At 41.0% G+C, this 21,302-nt stretch overlaps 1 protein-coding gene across 2 annotated transcripts in view; it reads right to left on the bottom strand.

Annotated features, from left to right (window-relative positions):
• tmx3 (thioredoxin related transmembrane protein 3) overlaps window positions 1-9,307 on the bottom strand; it is a 28,645-nt gene extending 19,338 nt beyond the window's left edge. The window contains exons 1-4 of one of the 2 annotated variants that reach the window (XM_062980570.1): window positions 9,153-9,307; window positions 3,108-3,162; window positions 1,497-1,536; window positions 132-255 (exon numbers count right to left, since the gene is read on the bottom strand). In XM_062980570.1, the coding sequence (XP_062836640.1) occupies window positions 132-255; window positions 1,497-1,536; window positions 3,108-3,162; window positions 9,153-9,198 (265 nt within the window). In that variant the 5' untranslated portion in view covers window positions 9,199-9,307. The remainder of the gene's footprint in view (window positions 1-131; window positions 256-1,496; window positions 1,537-3,107; window positions 3,163-9,152) is intronic. The other variant, XM_062980571.1, reaches the window with a different exon arrangement.
• Between the last annotated feature and the right edge of the window lie 11,995 nt (window positions 9,308-21,302).

Below are 21,302 nucleotides of genomic sequence, written 5' to 3' on the forward strand. Positions count from 1 at the left end.
TTATCCATTCACCCAATGAGTTTCTGTTTTTAATTACATCTAGTATACACACACATTGTTTGATAGTTAGCTTTTCTGAGACATCCAAATATTATTCTAGTACAGAGGAGAAGACTCAACAGAGAACTTACTAGAATAAGAAGTTGCATCCATTTTTCCAACTTTAACTGGAGAACCAGTGCCCCCCATCTCTTTACCAACTTCATTCCACACTGGCTCCAGTTTTTTGCAGTGGCCACACCAAGGTGCATAGAACTAGGAGCAACCAAAAACAAGCAGTCAGAGGAGTATTCACAGGTCTGAAAAGAAACTTGGGTACTGTTCCATTAAGAGGGCAGAAGACACTAGGGGGCATTAGAGAGAGAAAGATCGGCCTTTTGGGGGGGGCGTTGAAAGAGGAAAACCATCCCCCCCCCCATTTTCACTGGTTATTCCCACTTCTCATATCATAACAAGGGTTGTTTCCACAATGGGAATATGGGTAGAATAACAGGAAAACAGGGTAAGATAGTTTCCCTCCTTCTACCCACCCACCCCCCTTGGCCAAATGAACTATCCTTCTCTCTCTAGCACTCCCCCTAGTGGGCTCCACCCAGATAATGGAACAGTACCGGAATTTATAACTTCAGATTATATTCAAATTCAAATCCCATCATCTTTAACCAGGAGTCAGGGATAGTGGGAGTTTTACACTGACCGCATATACACACCTAAATGTTCCCGCCCCATTCTGTAGATAGGTCGTCACATATGCATTTGGAAATTTCAGACAACATCTGCCTGGGACTGCAAATTCAGTTCCCTTATTTTAGAAGATCCACCAGAACAGGGACACATATGATTGCTAATGATCAATAAGGGTAATTAAAGTTAGAGAGTGAGAAGTGTTTCATTACAAGCATGTGAAGAATTGTGAAATACATTTATATAAAAATAGAAGAGCTAGATAATTGTAGATTTTCCCCTTTTTGAATCTCCTATCAGACTGCATCACAGGAGATTATTGGCACTTCCCATTTATCTTTAGCTTGTTCATCCTTGAAGTTATATTGCTCATAGTAAAAAAACATTAAGGAGCTGATGGTTTGTATTATAAACATTTGACAATATCTAGCAGGCTTATCTCATCAGTAGACTAGAAAACAGTATTACTGTGATCCATAAAAATTATATCTTCCTCTCAATGTTTCTGATCTATAAGACAGTCCATTGTGTGTATGTGTGTGTGTTGTATTTGAAATCTGTAAGACTTGAATGCATCTCAGTAGAAGCACAAGACATTTCCAACAGTTCCTTGACCAAACTGATGGAAGTTATATTGAGAATCCCGCTTATTAGTTCTGGAACGAGACCACTAGCTATTGATTCCTCCCCATTCCCTTTCCCTTGGTACCAGGTTCCTTCATGAAGTCCCGAGATCCATGTCATATGGATGTGAATGAATAAGCTTATGGTAAGTTTTGTTTTAGGTGACACAATTAAACTATCATACTTACATCTACAAGCCAGATGTCATCTTTACGGTTCTCTTTAAACCTAAGAAAAAATGTAACTAGTGAAGAAGGCTTCACAGACAGAAGCATCTCTATGCTGGATATATCATTCCATCTGATGAAGTGGTCATTTTTCATGAGGTTTATTTGTTTTTGTTTGGGTTTTTGTTTTGTTTTGTTTTTTTGGGGGGTTTTTTGCAACCCAGACTACTTCTATTATCATTTTAACAGGGAGGAACACTTCCAGGCAAACAAGTTGTGTCAGCTGATAAATGACATCTTCCAGAACGAGGAATCCTTAATTAGTTCATTGCTGAAGGAGTGAAAGTGAGACTTCTTTCAGATCCAAGTCAAGGGGTTTTCTCCAATCATTTTGTGTTTGTCAATTTCAAGTTAAGGTGCCTCCCCCTAATCATCTAATTATGTTAGATGTCTTCAGCATTAGCATCTGTGTTGCAGGATTATTTCTGAAGTAATAATCTGTCAGACCAGATTTTGAAATATGTAGATACATAATTAAAGAAATGTTAATAAGCCTCAAAATGGTGATTTAAACATTTTGCTAGCTTTATGCAGCATTTCATGGACTAATAAATAAACTGTATCAGCTAAGGAAAGATTCTGAAGCAGTGAGCCAAATTGAAATTTGGGTGCAATACCACCTTAATTTCAAAATCAATTTGCTGCAAAGAGGTACTGGCCTCAGTGACTAAGTAGAACCAAGAGGAAGAACATGAATTACCACATTTTAAGTCATCTTAACACTATGCAACAACTCTATGGACAGTGTCTATATTTTTAATTTTTGTAGTGTTATGAGTAGTAATATTATTAATTTAAATATAAATGATAGTATCTACACTTGCATGCATGATTCTTGTGTTCATGAGATAGTCTTATTTCCTTTATTTTTTCATTTATATTTCATGCCGACTCTAGAAAAAGCTAAAATGTGTATAGCTATGTCATATCTGAGGTATGCTGACAGTAAGTTGAATTATAGAAAAAACATTTCCACATACATGGTTAGGTATCCCTTATCAAGAATTCCAAAATCCAAAATACTCCAAAATTGTTCCTATGGAACACTTTGCTTTCTGATGGTTCAATGTACACTAACTTTGTTGGATGCACAAAAATATTAAAACAATATTGTGTTTAAAAGTATCTTCAGGTTCTGTGTAAAAATCATATATGAAACATGAATTAATTTTGTTAAGAGTTAGGTCCCATATGGCGTTAGGTATAAGCAGGTATTCTAAAATCAAAAGAAATCTTAAAAACCAAACTCTTCTCCAAAGTATTTCAGATAAGGGATAATCAACCTGTCTAAATCAGAAGTGGTGTACAGTCAATTGTAATAGGGCTACATTGGATTCACAGTGGAGAGCCATATGCCCTACAGTGGAGGGCCACTGGGCCCATAGAATTTTTTGCCTCTATGTGCCCCCTAGAAGACAAACCCCAGTGAAATGGTCTCTAACATGCCCCTTAGAGGACATCTTAGGACATTTTTTAAAAAATGGAGGGTGCTCTAGAACACATATGGATCATGTTTTAATATAAAGGAAACCTCCAAAGGTAAAAATTTCAACAGATACACTGCATACTTACGAGTCATCTAAGTCGTGCACGTAAGAAGCATCTACAACAAGTATGACTGCAGTAACTACCAAGAGAAAAAGGAGTAGAAGAGAAAAAGAAAATTAAGTTCTGGTCTACACAATAGGCTTACATACATACTTTGGAAGATTCTACCAAATCCTTTCTTCTCAGTCCCAAAGCTGATAAAAACAAACAAGCATGTCCCTGTTGTCATTGTCTCTCGGGTCATCCTCCAGAGGGAGAGAGTAGATCAACAAGAAGAGTCAGGAGCTGATTGTTTTGTTAGTTTGCATTTTTCTTTTGAGAACTCCAGGAAGGGAGACCGGGGTCTATTCCACAACAGTAGAAACTGCTGACTCTTTACAATGGGAAGAGATTTGACTGCAAAAAACAGCCCTCACAATTTCTGATCTGCCTTTATTCTCAGGGTGACTCTATCTGTTCATTCATCTCTTCTCTTGCAGAAACAGTAAAGAAGATTAGATCCAGTCTAAATGCCCTGAACGAGATAGGTGTTGTTGGTTTTTGTTATTTGCTGTCCCTAGGTTGCAAAATAGATAAGATGGGCTGAATCATCTTTCATTTCCACACATGCAACCACAGGATGCATGTGTGGAAATGCAGACGAATAAGCATGGCACTGCCACTCCACCCCTTCCCATAGAGAAGGTGAACTAGTAAAAGGAGATCACAGTGGCCACGAGCTTACCTTTCCTTCCACATGTCCTTCCTTAAAACCTTTACTAGTTCAAATTCTCCCTGCTGTGCCAGGTTGGGAACAAAGCATAGACAAGACGCTTCCTGGCTCATCTGCATGCTTTCTGTAAATATTTGGCTCTCCAGATGCTTTCCCTTACAGCTCCCACTACTCCCAACCAGGATTGCATATAGTAAAGAACTGTGAAGCTGTAGTCCCAAATGTCTTCAAGGCCAAAGACTGTGTAGCACAGTCAAGTCTTGGCAAAAAAAAAAAAGCAAGTGGTTATAGACAGTGATAACTTTGGCACTTACTCCCATGTTTCCACATCTCAGCGCTCAGCTGCTGTCTGGTAACATTTGCCTTGGAGAATTAGTCATGTGCAAGAGAAAGGGACATGGTTCCCACACTGAGCATTTCATCATTGCCGCCACCATCATACCACCATCAATGTACCAGGCACTTTACAATTAAAATAACAAAGAGTGGCTCCTGCCAAAAGTGTACAATCTAGAATGTATATATAGTCAGCCCTTAGAATCATAGAATCATAGAATCATAGAATAGTAGAGTTGGAAGAGACCTCAAGGGCCATCTAGTCCAACCCCCCGCTAAGAAGCAGGAAATCGCATTCAAAGCACCCCCGACAGATGGCCATCCAGCCTCTGCTTAAAAGCCTCCAAAGAAGGAGCCTCCACCACGGCCCGGGGGAGAGAGTTCCACTGCCGAACAGCCCTCACAGTGAGGAAGTTCTTCCTGATGTTCAGGTGGAATCTCCTTTCCTGTAGTTTGAAGCCATTGTTCCGTGTCCTAGTCTGCAGGGCAGCAGAAAATAAGCTTGCTCCCTCCTCCCTATGACTTCCCCTCACATATTTGTACATGGCTATCATGTCTCCTCTCAGCCTTCTCTTCTGCAGGCTAAACATGCCCAGCTCTTTAAGCCTCTCCTCATAGGGCTTGTTCTCCAGACCCTTAATCATTTTAGTTGCCCTCCTCTGGACGCTTTCCAGCTTGTCAGCATCTCCCTTCATCTGCGGTGCCCAAAACTGGACACAGTATTCCAGGTGTGGTCTGACCAAGGCAGAATAGAGGGGGAGCATGACTTCCCTGGATCTAGACGTTATTCCCCTATTGATGCAGGCCAAAATCCCATTGGCTTTTTTAGCTGCCGCATCACATTGTAGGCTCATGTTTAACTTGTTGTCCACGAGGACTCCAAGATCTTTTTCGCACACACTGCTGTCAAGCCAGGCGTCCCCCATTCTGTATCTTTGATTTCCATTTTTTCTGCCGAAGTGAAGTATCTTGCATTTGTCCCTGTTGAACTTCATTTTGTTAGTTTCGGCCCATCTCTCTAGTCTGTCAAGATCGTTTTGAATTCTGCTCCTGTCTTCTGGAGTGTTAGCTATCCCTCCGAGTTTGGTGTCATCTGCAAACTTGATGATCGTGCTTTCTAACCCTTCGTCTAAGTCGTTAATAAAGATGTTGAACAGAACCGGGCCCAGGACGGAGCCCTGCGGCACTCCACTTGTCACTTCTTTCCATGATGAAGACGACGCATTGGTGAGCACCCTTTGGGTTCGTTCGCTTAGCCAATTACAGATCCACCTAACCGTAGTTTTGTCTAGCCCACATTTTACTAGTTTGTTTGCCAGAAGGTCGTGGGGGACTTTGTCGAAGGCCTTACTGAAATCTAGATATGCTACATCCACGGCATTCCCTGTATCGACCCAACTCGTAACTCTATCGAAAAAAGAGATCAGATTAGTCTGGCATGACTTGTTTTTGGTAAATCCGTGTTGACTATTAGCAATGACCGCATTTGTTTCTAAGTGTTTGCAGACCACTTCCTTAATGATCTTTTCCAGAATCTTGCCTGGTATTGATGTGAGGCTGACCGGACGGTAATTGTTTGGGTCGTTCTTTTTTCCCTTCTTGAAGATAGGGACCACATTCGCCCTCCTCCAATCTGCTGGGACTTCTCCTGTTCTCCAAGAACTCTCGAAGATGATTGCCAGTGGTTCTGAAATAACTTCCGCTAGTTCCTTCAATACTCTTGGATGTAGCTGATCTGGCCCTGGGGACTTGAATTCGTTTAGAGTGGCCAAGTGTTCCTGGACAACTTGTTTCCCTATTTGGGGTTGGATTTCCCCCAATCCTTCGTCCATTCCATGTTGCTGAGGTTGAAGATGGCTTTCTTTTTGTGAGAAGACCGAGGCAAAGAAGGCATTAAGCAGTTCTGCCTTTTCCCTATCCCCTGTCACCATCACCCCATCTACTCCTTGCAGTGGCCCTATCGCCTCCTTTTTCTTCCTTTTTCTACCAACATAAGCAAAAAAACCTTTTTTGTTGTTTTTTATGTCCCTGGCAAGCCTGAGCTCATTTTGCGCTTTAGCCTTGCGAACCTTTTCCCTACAGGAGTTGGCTATACGTTTGAATTCTTCTTTGGTGATTTCTCCCCTTTTCCACTTCTTGTGCATGTCACTTTTGAGCTTTAGCTCAGTTAGAAGTTCTTTGGACATCCATTCTGGCTTCTTTGCACTTGTCTTATCCACATGTTCACTGATTCAACCAACCACTGCTTGCAAATATTGGAGTGGGGGGGGGGAGACACTGAAGCAAGCAAACCTCCATTTCACCATTTTATGTAAGGGGCACTATATATAAGGGACAAAATTGGTGGATGTACAAAATAATAAAACAATATTAAACTAAAATTCCAAACCATAGGAAAATCTGATGATATTTGAACTGAGCTTTAAAAATCAGTGAAGCAGCAGCCTGCAAATGTTAAGGGAAGCAATATCAAAGTTAAGCCAAAAAGGAGTGTAAGCTAGAAAAGCGTTGAAATATGCTGCTACATTCTCCCCATCCCACACACACACACCAATCGCGCTCTATATACATACACATTGTGTTAACCAGAACTCAAGCAACTAAAACTTTTGAGCAACCAGTAAAAACATCAAAAGAAATAATACTTTAAATAAAAACGTGATTCATTACACAGTAGAACAATAAAACTGCATTACAATAAGTTTCTCTTCATTTGCTTTTAACTGTTGTATTTCAATATTAATACCAAGTCAATACAGAGTTTATGGTATGCTATACTATTAGTTAGGCCTATTTTTAATAGTAACTCTCAAGCAACTAGAAACTACATTTATCTTCCATAGGTGCTGGTTAACTGTCTATATATAAAGCATCTGCCAGATCTACTCTGATGAAACCTTTTTAACAGAATGTCACCTCAGTCTCAATATATTTCTTCCCAGGACTTAAAATATGTTAAACTCTGGCCCCGTCTACACTTCCATTATATGGACAATGGAAAGTCATATATTGTCTTTGTTACAGGCACTGAATGTTTGCCTGTGTTTGTTGATAACCGCCCTAAGTCCCATGGGGAGATGCAATTAAACTGCAATACCTCAGTATACCCCAGGCATGGGGAAACTTCGGCCCTCCAGCCTACTGGCTGTTAGAAACTGTGGGAGTTGAAGTCCAAAACACCAGGAAGGCCAAAGTTTGCCCATGCCTGGTCTACACTGACCATATAATGCCATTTCAACAGGAACAAATCATTGGATAGTGTGTATCTGGATGCAGGTGCTAGCATAAGATGCAAGCTGGCCATGAATAAAGTGCAAATGGGATTTGTATCCCCTACTTTAAAGTAATTATTTCCTAGAGAATCCAGCTTCCAGCTCTGTTAGGCAGAAGTTGCAACACAGACTGTGCTATGTGTTGTCAAAGGCTTTCAGGGCTGGAATCACTGGGTTGCTGTGAGTTCTTTGGGCTGTATGGCCATGTTCCAGAAGCATTCTTTCCTGACATTTTGCCTGTATCTATGGCAGGCCTCCTCAGAGGTTGTGGGGTAAGTTGGAAATGTGTCAAGTGGGATTTATATATTTGTGGAATGTTCAGAGTGGGAGAAGGAACTCTTGTCTGTTTGAGGCAGGTGTTAATAGTTTCAATTGGCCACCTTGATTAGCATTGAATAGCCTTTCATCTTCAAGGCCTGGTTGCTCTCTGCCTGGGGGAATCCTTTTTTGGGATGTATTAGCTATCCCTGATTGTTTCCTGTGTGGAATTCCTCTGTTTCTGAGTGGTGTTCTTTACTTACAGTCCTGATTTTAGATTTCTTAAATATTGGTAGTCAGATTTTGTTCATTTTCATGTTTTCCTCCTTTCAGTTGAAATTGTCCACGTGCTTCTGGATTTCAATGGCTTCTCTGTGTAGTCTGACATGGTAGTTGTTAGCATGTCCTGTATTCTCAAATAACATGTTCTGTTCAGGTTGGTTCATCAGGTGCTCTGATATGGCTAATTTCTCTGGTTGGATCAGTCTGCAGTGTCAGACTACACAGACAAACCATTGAAATCCAAAACCATGTGGACAATTTCAACAGAAAGGGGGAAACCATGTAAATGAACCAAATCTGGCTACCACTATTTAAAAAAAAACTCTAAAATCAGGACAATAAATAAAGAACACCACTCAGAAAAAAGGAATTCCAGATAGGATGCAATCAGGGGCAGCTAATACCCCCCAACAAAGGATTCCTCTAGGCCAGTGGTTCTCAACCTGGGGTCCCCAAATATTTCTGGCCTACAACTCCCAGAAATCCCAGCAAGTTTACCAGCTGTTAGGACTTCTGGGAGTTGAAGGCCAAAAACATCAGGTTGAGGACCATTGCCCTAGTAAACAGCCATACCCTGAAGCTGAAAGAGTATTCAATGCTAAACAAGGAGACCAATTGAAAACATTCACACCTGCCTCAAACAGACAAGAGTTCTTTCTCCCACCCTGATCATTCCACAAATATATAAATCCCACTTGACTAGTTTCCAACAGACCTCACTACCTAAGGATGCTTGTCATAGATACAGGCGAAACGTCAGGACAGAATGCTTCTGGAACGTGGCCATACAGCCCGGAAAACTCACAGCAACCCACAACAGATTGTGCTCGCTCGGCTGGTTCGAGTCACAGCGTGGGGTGTCTAAAGAGGAAGCTCAGGGCGGCGATTCTAGTCCTTGAAGAGTTTGAGACTTCAACTCCCAGAAGCCTCAGCTGCCTTGGGCAAGGAGCAGGGATTCTGGGGGATGGAGTCCAAGCCACCTGGGGGACAAAAGGGGAAGGAGGCTGACGGAAAGCGCCTTTCGGTAACCTCAGGAAAGCACACTTCCTGCCGCCTTAGCCCTCACACAAGCGGCCATTCCCTCGCCGTTTCCGGAGAGAGGCGCCCACTCCCTCTCACTCGCCTATCCTCCGCCCCATCCCTTCTCCCTCTCCTCCACCCCAAGGCCAAAGCACTTTCCCTCGAGGCGGGTGGGGGCGGCGCGCATACCTGCTGCCCAGAGGAGGCTCCTCCGCCCTCCCCTCGCGGCTCCCATGGTACTGGCGGCCGCCGATGGACCAGGCCGACCGCGAGCCGGAAGGGGAAGCGGCGCCGGCGCACGCACCCTTCCCAACCCTGCGCCGCTCCACTGAGCATGCGCCTGGCTCCAGCGGTTGTTAGGAAGTGGGAGGGGCCGTTGCCAGGCAACCCGCTCGGCCAGGCCTGTCAATGAAGGAGGCTCTTCTGCCTCAGGCGGGTGAATTGGTCAGTGATGTCTCCCTGCCTTCATACCCATTTATTGTGTCCCAGGAGGCAGAAAATGTAACCACTAGCCTTCCCTCCCTCCCTTTGGCTGGAAATAGAATAACAAAGAATGATTAGAAAATGATGCTTAGGAAAAAGGAAGAGGAATCGACCAAAGGCAAGATGGATGGGTGGTATCCTTGAAGTGACTGGCTTGACCTTGAAGGAACTGGGGTGGTAACAGCCGACAGGAAGCTCTGGCTTGGGCTGATCCATGAGATCACAAAGAGTGGGAAGTGACTGAACGAATAAACAACAACAGAATAACAAATTGATCCAAAAATGTGAACTAATTTTAAACATGGAAATAATGAAAAATACATAGTTAAAACATTAAAAACCTATTGACATATATAAAAAACAATACTTAGCTCAGTATTAAGAACCTCCTTTTTTAAAAGCCTGCCTGAATATAAAGAACTTACATAAAGCCAATTCCATATTATGGAGCACTAACTGGTTGTTTCATTGCACATGGGTATATATTGTTGTTGCTCAGTCGTTTAGTTGTCTCAGACTCTTCGTGACCTCATGGACCAGTCCATGCCAGAGCTCCCTGTCGGCTGTCACCGCCACCAGTTCCTTCAAGGTCAACCCAGTCACTTCAAGGATACCGTCTGTCCATCTTGCCCTTGGTCGGCCTCTCTTCCTTTTTCCTTCCATTTCCCCCAGCATCACGATCTTTTCCAAGCTTTCCTGTCTCCTCATAATGTGGCCAAAATACTTCAGCTTTGCCTCTAATATCCTTCCCTCCAGTGAGCAGCCGGGCATTATTTCCCGGAGGATGGACTGGTTGGATCTTCTTGCGGTCCAAGGCACTCTCAGGATTTTCCTCCAGCACCAGAGTTCAAAAGCGTCTATCTTCCTTCGCTCAGGCTTCCTTATGGTCCAGCTCTCGCATCCATAGGTTACTATGGGGAATACCATTGCTTTGACTATGCGGACCTTCGTTGCCAGTGTGATGTCTCTGCTCTTCACTATTTTGTTAAGGTTAGCCATTGCTCTCCTCCCAAGAAGTGTGTATATATATATATATATATATACACTGTATATATTCTCTGTGTGTATATATGTGTATATATATATCTCAACACACACACAATATATATATATATATATATATATATATATATATATATATATCAATCATACACATGTGCAATGAAACAACCAGTGTGTATACACGCTGTACAGTATAGTCTCACTTATCCAACATAAACGGGCTGGCAGAACGTTGGATATGTTGGATAATAAGGAGGGATCAAGGAAAAGTCTATTAAATATCAAATTTGGTTATGATTTTACAAATTAAGCACCAAAACATCATGTTATACAACAAATTTAACAGAAAAAGTAGTTCAAAACGCAGTAATGCTATGTAGTAATTACTGTATTTACAAATTTAGCACCAAAATATCACGATGTATTGAAAACATTGACTACAAAAATGCATTGGATAATCCAGAATGTTGGATAAGTGAATGTTGGATAAGTGAGACTCTACTGTATATGGTAAAGGTTTTCCCCTTTAGTCGTGTCTGACTCTGGGGGTTGATGCTCATCTCCATTTCTAAGCTGAAAAGCCAGTGTTATCTGTAAATGCCTCCAAGATCATGTGGCCGGCATGACTACATAGAGCGCTGCTACCTTTCCGCTGGAGTACTACGTATTGATCTACTTGGTATTGTTTGGAACAATGTTTAAGCAGAGAATATGAAATTCATGATGAGAAGTGACTTACCTTTCTGTGTCTGTATTCCAGGCTGTCAGGAAGATTTTCTAAATAATCTTTTAAATAGTGTATCAATGAAAATGGCCAAACGGGTGGGGAGATTCTGAAATTTGTAGCAAAGGAGAAAAAAATGATGTTTTCAAAACAACAACAATAATTTCAACACATTATTTCACATTGCAGTTGTGGTCATGATTTCCTCATTTGTGAGCTATAGCAGCTCATTCCTGTTTTGTTTTTTTTTCATCCACAAAAATGATCTATGCTGATCTTTCCCTCTTCTCAAATATAATACAGCTTGGCTGTTTCTCCAGCTAACTGTATTTCACATCTATTAATCTAAAACGTATAAGCTGTTGACGTCCAAGGTAGCTTGCTAAATTCTAAACTGAGTCATTACTGAAGAAATAAGTTTGTACTTTCTTCAACTGGTTTTGTATTACATTTTTGTTTCTTTATTCCTTACGTTAGAGTGACATCTCGTGGTAACACCTGGATTGCAACAACAACGAAGTCTCCTGGATTTGATGCTTTGATTTGATTTTTTGGAAGGCTCGCTGATATTGACAGGGGCCTCTATTGGTGCCCATTTTCTAGATTCTGAATCACCCACATGAAACTGACAGGATGTGCCCAATGTATGCCTTGTAAAACGCCAACAATTTGAGTTCCACAGCTCTAGGAGCACATCTGCACAGATCAAGTCAGTTTGAAATTGGAATTAAAGAATGTGGTTATGCTAGGCAGATAATTAGGTTGTATACCCTGAAACCAGTTTAAGGCCTGGGTGATGGTTACACAACTACAGAGGGTGTCCTTAAACAAGTTCCAGGGTCCATGGCATTTGTGGCTTGATAATGTCAGAGAATGCGGGGGGGGGGGGGGGTCCAATTCCTTTGTCTGGAATGTGTATGTACACATTGGTGGAGTGTTTGGGTGTTTGCACAGTAATTCATATTCTTCATAGCCAATTTTACCATAAAAGTGGGTTATACTACAGTGCACTAATGCACATTAAGGGTTTCATTTTGGACTTGCCCCCAACATTGCTTGAGTCAGATTACTGGTCTTAAAATGCACTGCAATTTCATGTCATGTGTAATGGAATGGGCCTACCTTGCCAGGCCAGTGTGTAGGAAATGTTCTAGGCCCTGGGAGAAAAGGCCAGATCCAAGCTAAAGGAGGAGGGAACAGCCCACTCCTTATATGGTAGTGGCGCCTGATTGGTGGGGGAGTTAGAGAGTTGCCTAGCTACGGAAGGTAGAGGGCGCCAGGGAGAGAGAGAGATTCGTAGAGAGGAGTCTGAGGAGAAAGAAGGAAGTGTTTGGAGCTCGGAGAACAGAACCTCTGTGAGGGGGGGAATTAAAAATAGCCTTTGGGGGAAAAGTGTTGTATTTTTAGAGAGCTTCTAAGGGACAGAAGGCGTCTGGAAGGGTGGACTGAAGGGTTTTGGAAAAGTCCAATTAGTTTTCCTGTGAGTGAACATAGTTCTGTGGAAGACAAGTTAAGGAACCATTTTCTTTTAAGGAAACAGCTTGATAATCTTTTGAAACCATTACCCGTCTGAACCTCTCCTAAAATCTGAGCAACCTTCTTGTTCTAGATCAAATAAACTTCACAAATCTGTTTATACTTCACCACAAGAATTCAGTGTGTCTTTTTGTGCATCAATATAGGAAGGGGCCTGTCTGCATTACAGCCATCACTCTTTAAGTCGGAGTTTCCCTTCATTTTTGAGTGGCTCTGTGAACTGACTGTGGTGGTCGCTGGGACAGGGAAGAGTGAATGGTGTAGTCGTAGACCAATGCAATTAGATTGGTGGCAGCAAAAATATATCGTGAGGTAATTGGCGGTTGGTGGTTGGGATCGACCGTTGTATCGTGCATAGGCTAATCACCACATTTTTGAGATAGCTTAATGCTGCATTAAATGATCAGTATAGATGGGACCTAGGAGGCCAGAGTTCAGACATGTTATAGAAACTTATTGGATGACCTTGGGCAAGTGACACTCTACCCATATAGAAAGGCAAAACTTCTTTGAAGGAATCTTGCCAAGTAAACTGGATTATAAAATCATCATAAAATGAAGTTAACTTGAAGGCATATTCTATCTGTCACATTAGGGAAACCCAAATATAGATGAATGCCTCATCCAAAGTGCTAATGGGATTGTATCAGGAGGAACGAAGTGAAATATTGGCAGCATTTCCTTTCTTTCTTTTCTGTTGTAATATGTGTGCGTTGCATAAATTTTGTGACTATTATGCAGGTAAGCTTCAAATAAATTCCCATGTTCTATGCCAGAACCATTCACAGACCAAAGCAACGTTGTTGTACATAATCAGTGCCCAGAACTTTTAGTGATGAATATAATGTTGAGACTATGTAGGAAACTTGCTGGCATATTTTTTCCATCCCTACACAATGCATGGAAAGCACCTTAGATGTCTTGCTTTTCCTGAAGTTAGGTTTATGATACTCTCTCTGGAGACTCAAAGCATTGTGCTGAAGCTAAAATGTAATTTTTACTTTAAAGTTCCAGAATCCCAATAACTTAAAGAAGTGTTCCCCTTTTGGGATTTTCAGTTATAAAACCAAATCATGTTTTTTGGCTTATGAGCAAGATGGTCAGAGTCATGACATTTAAAGTGAAATATGTTTAGCCCTGTTATCCTGAAATTGTACTCTGCTTTTAGGGGGTGGATCTGAAATATGAGATGTTAATCACATAGAAAGGCTGAAGCAAGTCAATAATGACAGCATTCTACCATGGTTCCTGTTGTTTTGTGGATCTAACAGAAAATGTTCTTAATATTCTTAATCCAAGTAATACAACTAGCTATAAATTACAAGTACACATAGATGCTTTTCAGTTTCTGTCCCAGAATGCTAGACTTGGTATCTTTTGTCTAAATCCCATCATTTGCCTTGGAAGAAAAACATTTCAATAAAACTGAGGATACATGTTAAGGTAGGAAGCAGGCATAAAGCAGCTTTCCCTATACCTGAATTCCACTTCATGTAGATTCTGTTTCACCTGAAGAACATATTTCTGTGGGCTTTCGTTGTGACTTTCATACAGCTGGCAAGGTAATTTGTAGACGACTAGCTGTGCCTGGCCACGCATTACTGTGGCTTATGGGAATCATTTGTTGACCAGGTGGAATAGCAGTGAATAGCTTTGCAGCCTCAAAGCCTGGCCATTTTCTTCTTATGCAAATCCTTGTTTGGTGAGCTGGAATACAATGGAATAGGCATGCTGCTTGGAAGGCTGGGTACTGGCGCTCTAGGGGAATGGGTTTTTGGGCCAATTTGAATTGCACTGAATAGCATCACTGCTTCAGAGGCTGGCCACTTTCTATATAGGGGCATCTTTCCTTGTGCAGGTTGAATGGGATGGAGTAGCCTTGTGACTTCAAAACCTAAGGGTTTTCTATCTAGGGGAAATCTTGGTTGGCCAGGTTGAACAGCACTGAATAGCCTTGCTCCTTGCAAGCCTAGCCGCTTTCTACCTTGTGAAGTTCTTGGTTGGCCAGGTTGAATAGCAATTAATAGTCTCGGTGCAGCAAGTATGAATGCTGCAACTAGCCACCTTGATTAACATTTAATGGCCTTGCAGCTTCAAATCCTGCCTGCTTCCTGCTTGGGGGAATCATTTATTGGAAGGTGTTAGCTGGCCCTGGTTGTTTCCTGTCTGGAATTCCCCTGTCTTCTGAGTGTTGTTCTTTATTTACTGTCCTGATTTTAGAGTTTTTAAATGTTCTGTTTTATTATACCACAGTAATTGTATATATTATATTTATAATCTTATATTATCTGTTTAGAACTGGATTATATGAGGCCCTTTCTACACAACTATATAAAAGCCACACTGAACTGGATTATATGGCAGTGCAAGATAATCTAGTTCAAAGACGATATTGTGGATTATGTGCCTTGGCATTCAGGGTTATATAGCTGTGTGGAAGGGCCTTGAGTCTACACTGCCATATAATCCAGTTCAAATCAGAAAATCTGTATTTTATAGGCAGTGTAGGGGCGGGGCCTAAAGGGGTGGAGCTTACCCTTCTGACTGGTAGCCAGGGGGAGAACAGCTGTTCTGCCTCCATGCTTAACTAAATGAACTGGAAGGCACCATAGCACAAAGGACAGATCGGAGACTGTATTTGGCAAAAAATTTTATTAATAGACAAATTGAACTTCTTTTCCTCTTGGTTCCCACTATAACGTCTCTGTGAGGAAAGGAAATCTTTGAAGTCTATTCAGTTCTGGATGGTTATTGCCACACAATATAAAGTCCCAACATGACTGGATTCTACGTATCTTTGCACTGACTTTAATACAATGTTTACACGATTTTATGTATCACTGTCTTATATGGCTTTTTAATCTAATTTGAATACAATTCTGATGTGACTTGAATTAATACAGTTCAGACATGACTTCAGTAAATACAGATTCGACATGACGTGAATTTCTGTGCTCCTTCTAGCTTCCTATGCTTCCTTCCAGTGCTACACTAACTGACAAATCCTAACTGACAAAAATACTGCCATTTGGAAGCTGGCAGGTGCTGAGGCTAAGCTCCGCCCCCTTAGAACCTTACAGGGACAAGCAGCAGGTTGAGAGCCTTCTGGTGGCATGATAATGGCTCTTCCTTGTCCTCTAATTTGGACTTTATTTTTCTAGAATTTTTTGATTGAAAAACATAGACTGGATGACCAAATTGTGGCCAAATTTGGTGTGATTGGGCTCAGTTGTTTTGCTGTTTACTCCATAATAAAGGGTCACATTACATATATATATATATAGATAGATAGATAGCAATTGAAAGTAAGGTTAAAACACTATATATGTATTGACGAAGGTTTACATGGCCAGCATCACTGGGTTGCTGTGAGTTTTTCAGGCTGTATGGCCATGTTCCAGTAGCATTCTCTCCTGATGTTTTGCCTACATCTGTGGCTGGCATCTTCAGAGGTTCTGTTGGCAGTGAAGCAAGTGGGGTGTATGTATATCTGTGGAATGTCCAGGGTGGGAGAAAGAACCCTTGTCTGTTTAAAGAAGTGTGAATGTTGCAATTAACAAGCTTGAATAGCACCGAGTAGCCTTTCATGGTCTTTGATTTGTGTCTGGGTGCTGCATTTGGTGGTTCCTATGTAGACTTGTCCATAGCTGTACAGTATATGGTAGACTCCTGCAGTGGTTCTCAACCTGTGGGTGCTCAGATGTTTTGGACCTCAACTCCCAGAAATCCTAACAGCTGGTAAACTGGCTGGGATTTCTGGGGTTGTAGGCCAAAACACCTGGGCACTCACAGGTTGAGAACCACTGGGTTGGAGGATTCCCCCTTATCCTTTTCTGAATATAGCATTTGTTGAATTTTCTTAGTGGGTCTATGGATTGTTTGTGGGTTGTGTTTCTTCATAAGCTTCTTTATGCGGTCAGTGGTTCCCTTGATGTATAATAAGAACAAGATACTGTAAGCAATAGTTTCATCCATAACATTAATCTATATTTCTTTTTCCCTTGGAAAGCTTACTAGCATCTGTAACCACTAAAGCATGTTTGTCAAGTCTTTTAAAAGTTGGCAAAGTGAGACATTTAATTTTAAGGAAAGATAAATTGTGGCATATGTACTATCCCATTAATGTTATTATTCTCAGAAGTGCTCAAGTCGTAGCCAAGAGATAAGACGCATAGTTGCCAAAGCACATATATCACATCTCCTAAAGAATAGTACATTTTCTTAAAACTTTCATTGACTTTTGTGTAATTATAGTGGTGTATTGTAGTATTTAATTCCTTTCAGGATCTAGATTACAGTGGTGGCTGAATTTCAGTGGCTAAGGATTAGAACAGAAACTTTTTTTACATTGAAATATCTTATTTAACCTTTGCAGATATACATTTAGAAAAACAGAAATGACAGCCCTAATTCAGCACTAACAAAGTTTCTGTCTCCTCACCCAATTGTAAATTCAAGCTCTGATTAATATAAAGATCAGAACAAAGGAATGGTTGTAGAAAGTTCTAATTGCTTTCCAACTGTGCTTAGATTAAATCACCTGTGTGTACATGACTCCATTTTTTGATATCCTGATCAGCTGTTTCGGGCTTTTAAAATGTGCTCATGTACTGGAGCAGTCCACACAGGGGGATAGGAAGTCACATGTTTTCCATGACTGCAGAAATATACAGTCATGTGAAGGTGCACATTTTTTGGCCAAAATTGGGGTTTAAGTGCACCTTTTCAATATGTGTGTTTTCAGCTGTTAACTCAATTCCATGCAGGCTTTCCTGAAAAGTCATTTAGCCACACACATCCCTTTTATCCCAGTTTCCTCTGGGCTTTTAGGCATGTGTAGAAGGGCCCTAAGAGTGTTCTTTTCCACTACCAAAATAAGGTTATACCATTTAATTATTTAAATTGTATTATGTGAAGTTTATCCCAAGTTTTATGAACAGCTTTATAGGTATTAAGAAGGTTTAAGTGAAATAGAAATATTCTGTAAGTTCTGTAGTGCAGACTGGTGGTTCAAATATCATTAGATTTTAATCCAAACTTTAAATGAACTATTGAAAGTTCTGTGCTTTATCCCCAAAATTGGTTTATCATGAGCTAAGCTTGATAAATATGACTTGCAAGCAAGCTTTTAGACAGGGAAATGCCTTCTGCCACAGTTCGAACAATAAGAGGTTGAGTAGGAAGGAATCTTCTGGATCCCCTGGGCATCTTCAAAGAAGGCAAGCCTCATTCTAAAAGTACACACTGGAGTTTTCCCTTGAAATCTCCTCCCTCCTGATGACAAGGAAATTGTCTCATTGTTGCATTCAAGAAAGCAATTGGTACTTGACTACCTTGTTTACTTGTAGTGAATGGGAGATCTTGTCAAACTTCTTCCGAATGGTACACCTTATACTTTATTGGCTTTGCCCCATGTGAAAACTCAATGTTTTTTATCAGGGAACCATCTAAGAGTCATTAGGAAACATTAAAAATGATAATAATCAGAGGTCATGTTCATATCCATCCTTTGCGCGCACACACACACATCCTTTTTAGGCACAAGCTCTGCACTCATCACTTTAAGTGCATAACAACAACAACAACAACAACAACAACTTTATTCTTGTATCCCACCCCATCACCTCAAGGGGACTCAGAGCGGCTTACATGGGGATCTAGCCCAGCAATATACAATAAAATACAACAACATAAAATACATTCCAATTACATCAAATTAATACATCAGAATTATAAAATCACAACATCACACAATAAAAGTGTGGCCAGTAGCCAAGAGCGACATAATGGCACTTCAATCTTGGGGCAGAGGAATAAAATTATAGCTGTGCGATATATTAGGAGTACTAATAGCATAGGCCAGTGATAAAGTGCAGAGGCTAGGATATAGGTGCGGGTAGAGACTTCAGTGTGTGAAATATTTTTTTGAAAAAACTCCCTTTGGGATAGCATTACAGTCAGGCATAATCCATCTGTGGCCCTCCAGCTATTTTGGGCCTCCAACTTCCAGAAGGCCTAGCCATCTTGTTCAATGGTCATAGGACTTGGAGGCTCAAACAGCTGGAGGGCCACAATTTGAGGATGGCTGATGACATATTTTGTTCCACCCAGAGGTGTTTCCTTCACTCCAGGTTGCAGCTGCCGAGTTAGAAACTCCTGAAATATAGGCAAAGGGACAAAGCAAAAGTAGAATTTCCAGGGATTAAAGAGATTTCCACAAAATCATGGCAGATTGAGCAAACTTTCCAATAAAGGCAGATCTCAGAAGGAGGCAGCGAAGCCTCCAGAAAATTCCCCAGCAAGAATAGCAGAGTCCCTAGCAAAAGCAGAAAAGTCTTCTTCACAGAGTCTTTTTTTATCCAGAACTCACTTCCCTGGACATCTCGTAGCTTCCTTGAATTGGTCCGGAATAGGATTTTTAGCATTTTCCTTTTTTTACTTTGAGAACCAGCTTGTATTAAACACAAACCATCCTGTTAAGCTTTTGTTATTCCCCTTTCTGTCTTCTAAGTGATGAAAAATTGTTTTTGATTTAAAATCAATTTATTCTCAGCTTGATTTCTTTTCTTCTTTGAAGTCACTTTGAGTTAACTGTCTGTTTTTAAAACCTTTAGCCTGCAAGACCCTGCAGAGAGTGCCTGGGAGAGCTTTATCCCCAAACCAGTAAATTTGAACATTGCTCTTATCAGGTTCATGATCTTAGATTGCTCTTTTAAGTGTTGAAATAAGCTCCAAAGCAGATATAGCAGCTTTCAAAAAACAATTTCTGCAGATTTCTTCTATTAAGTGATTCCCAGGCCACTTTGAATCAAAGAACTAATTTAGATGACAATACCAGTCTTTAAGATGTTATCATTACACACATGTGAGAAATTAAACAAAAGATGAGTGAATAATTTGTTGCACTAGCATAGAAATGTTAAGATAAGATAGAGATGGTTTGAGACCAGCCATAGGCCATAAACATTTTTAAGAAATATATTTCCCATATCTTTCTGATATCTTTGCAGAGTATCCAGCTGTTCTGTAATACAGCTGTAAAACATTACAGTGCTGCATTAAACATCTTCATCTTTGAGAAATTATATCCTTTTTGGAGTCATGTTGTTGAAATAAGAGTTTTCAGTATTTTTCCAATGGCACTTGCAAGTTAACGTAATGTCTCTGTGTGTTTTCATCTTTGGTGAAACATTCTTTTTTGAATCACTTACAGCACATACTTTTCCTCTTATATGCTCTCCATTCCTGAGAGATATAGCTTTCTCCGCATGGACGTTTGCTTTCAAGCTGGAGCCCTGTGAGCTGTGGCAGTAATTGTGCATTCCCTTTGTTTGAGGCAAACAGTGAGAATAAGATTTAAGAGCCCATGAATTCTCTGCCAGTTCCTGTGTTTGACAGTCAGCAAGGAGGTTGCATATGCCTCCCAGCTGAGCATGGAGCTTCAGGAAAGCTGCAGGAAGAATAGCTAAGCTCTTTGCCAGCTTTCTAATTACCTCTGTTAGCTGGGATGCCTAAGAAGGTCTCAAGATGCACACATATACAAACTACTAACTAGTGACCAAAATATCCAGATTCATTTTGCACCCTCCTTCAGGGTGTGCTTTTTGTTGTAAGTGCCATTAAATCATGAACCATAATGGGAGAATATTTCCTGAAGCACTATATCTTCTATGAAAAAGAGCCATGATTTCAGACCATGAATGAATAGGAACAACAGTGTGCTAAAATTTTAAAATTGATACTTGCAGCTGGAAAAGAAATATTCCTCTCCTCCCTTTCTCATGCAGTTTTTAGCGAAAGAGAAAAGGTGATACATTATGAACTGATATAAAATTGTGTTTGTGTGCAGGCCAAGGACAGTTTGTCTTTGACCCAAAGTCTTTTACTTTCAAAAGAGGCACTATTTTGCCAAAATCATGTGCTTGATTCACTATCAGGTTTTTTCAGGTGATTTCTCTGCCACTATTAAAAATGGCTAGTGCAACCTTGCTGCAGGATGGGCTCATGTAAGGGAGCTTATTAAAAATGGCAGCTGCCATTTTGCTTTACATCAAGTGCCAAAAATGATGGGTGCACTGCATTTTTCAGGCTCATCCTCATCTCTTCTTTTTCAGGCTCATCCTCATCTACACATAAGCTGGGGAGAGGGGAGTGAGGAAGTGGAAAGGGTTGTCTTTGTCTGATTTGGCCAATAGAGGAGTGATGGGGTACGAGCTTCTCGTTTCTGCCTCATGCAGCTATCTTCAAACTGGGTCCCTATTATTAAAGGCTTGTCAAGGTATAAATGAATATATATGTTAGACACAGGTGCCTAATTACTTAAGTCACTGTGCCCTATTTAATAACTTCTAGGAAGGACACAATCTGTCTCCCTCAATGACTTCAGCGTCTGTAGCCAATTGTGGAATAGGGCCACCTTTTTCCTCAACAGCTAGCTTCTTGGACTCAGAAAGGCCATTATTATCAGGAGATGCAGTTCCCTGGCAATCCACCCCCCACCCCACCCCCCACCCCCGTCTGAATCATTGGAATCTAAAGGATGGGTTCTGACGGTTGCTTCTTAATGAGCTGGGTTGGAGAAGTCAGTTCCCACC

The sequence above is a fragment of the Anolis carolinensis genome, chromosome 4 (assembly GCF_035594765.1).
Source record: "Anolis carolinensis isolate JA03-04 chromosome 4, rAnoCar3.1.pri, whole genome shotgun sequence".
Lineage (NCBI taxonomy): Eukaryota > Metazoa > Chordata > Lepidosauria > Squamata > Dactyloidae > Anolis > Anolis carolinensis.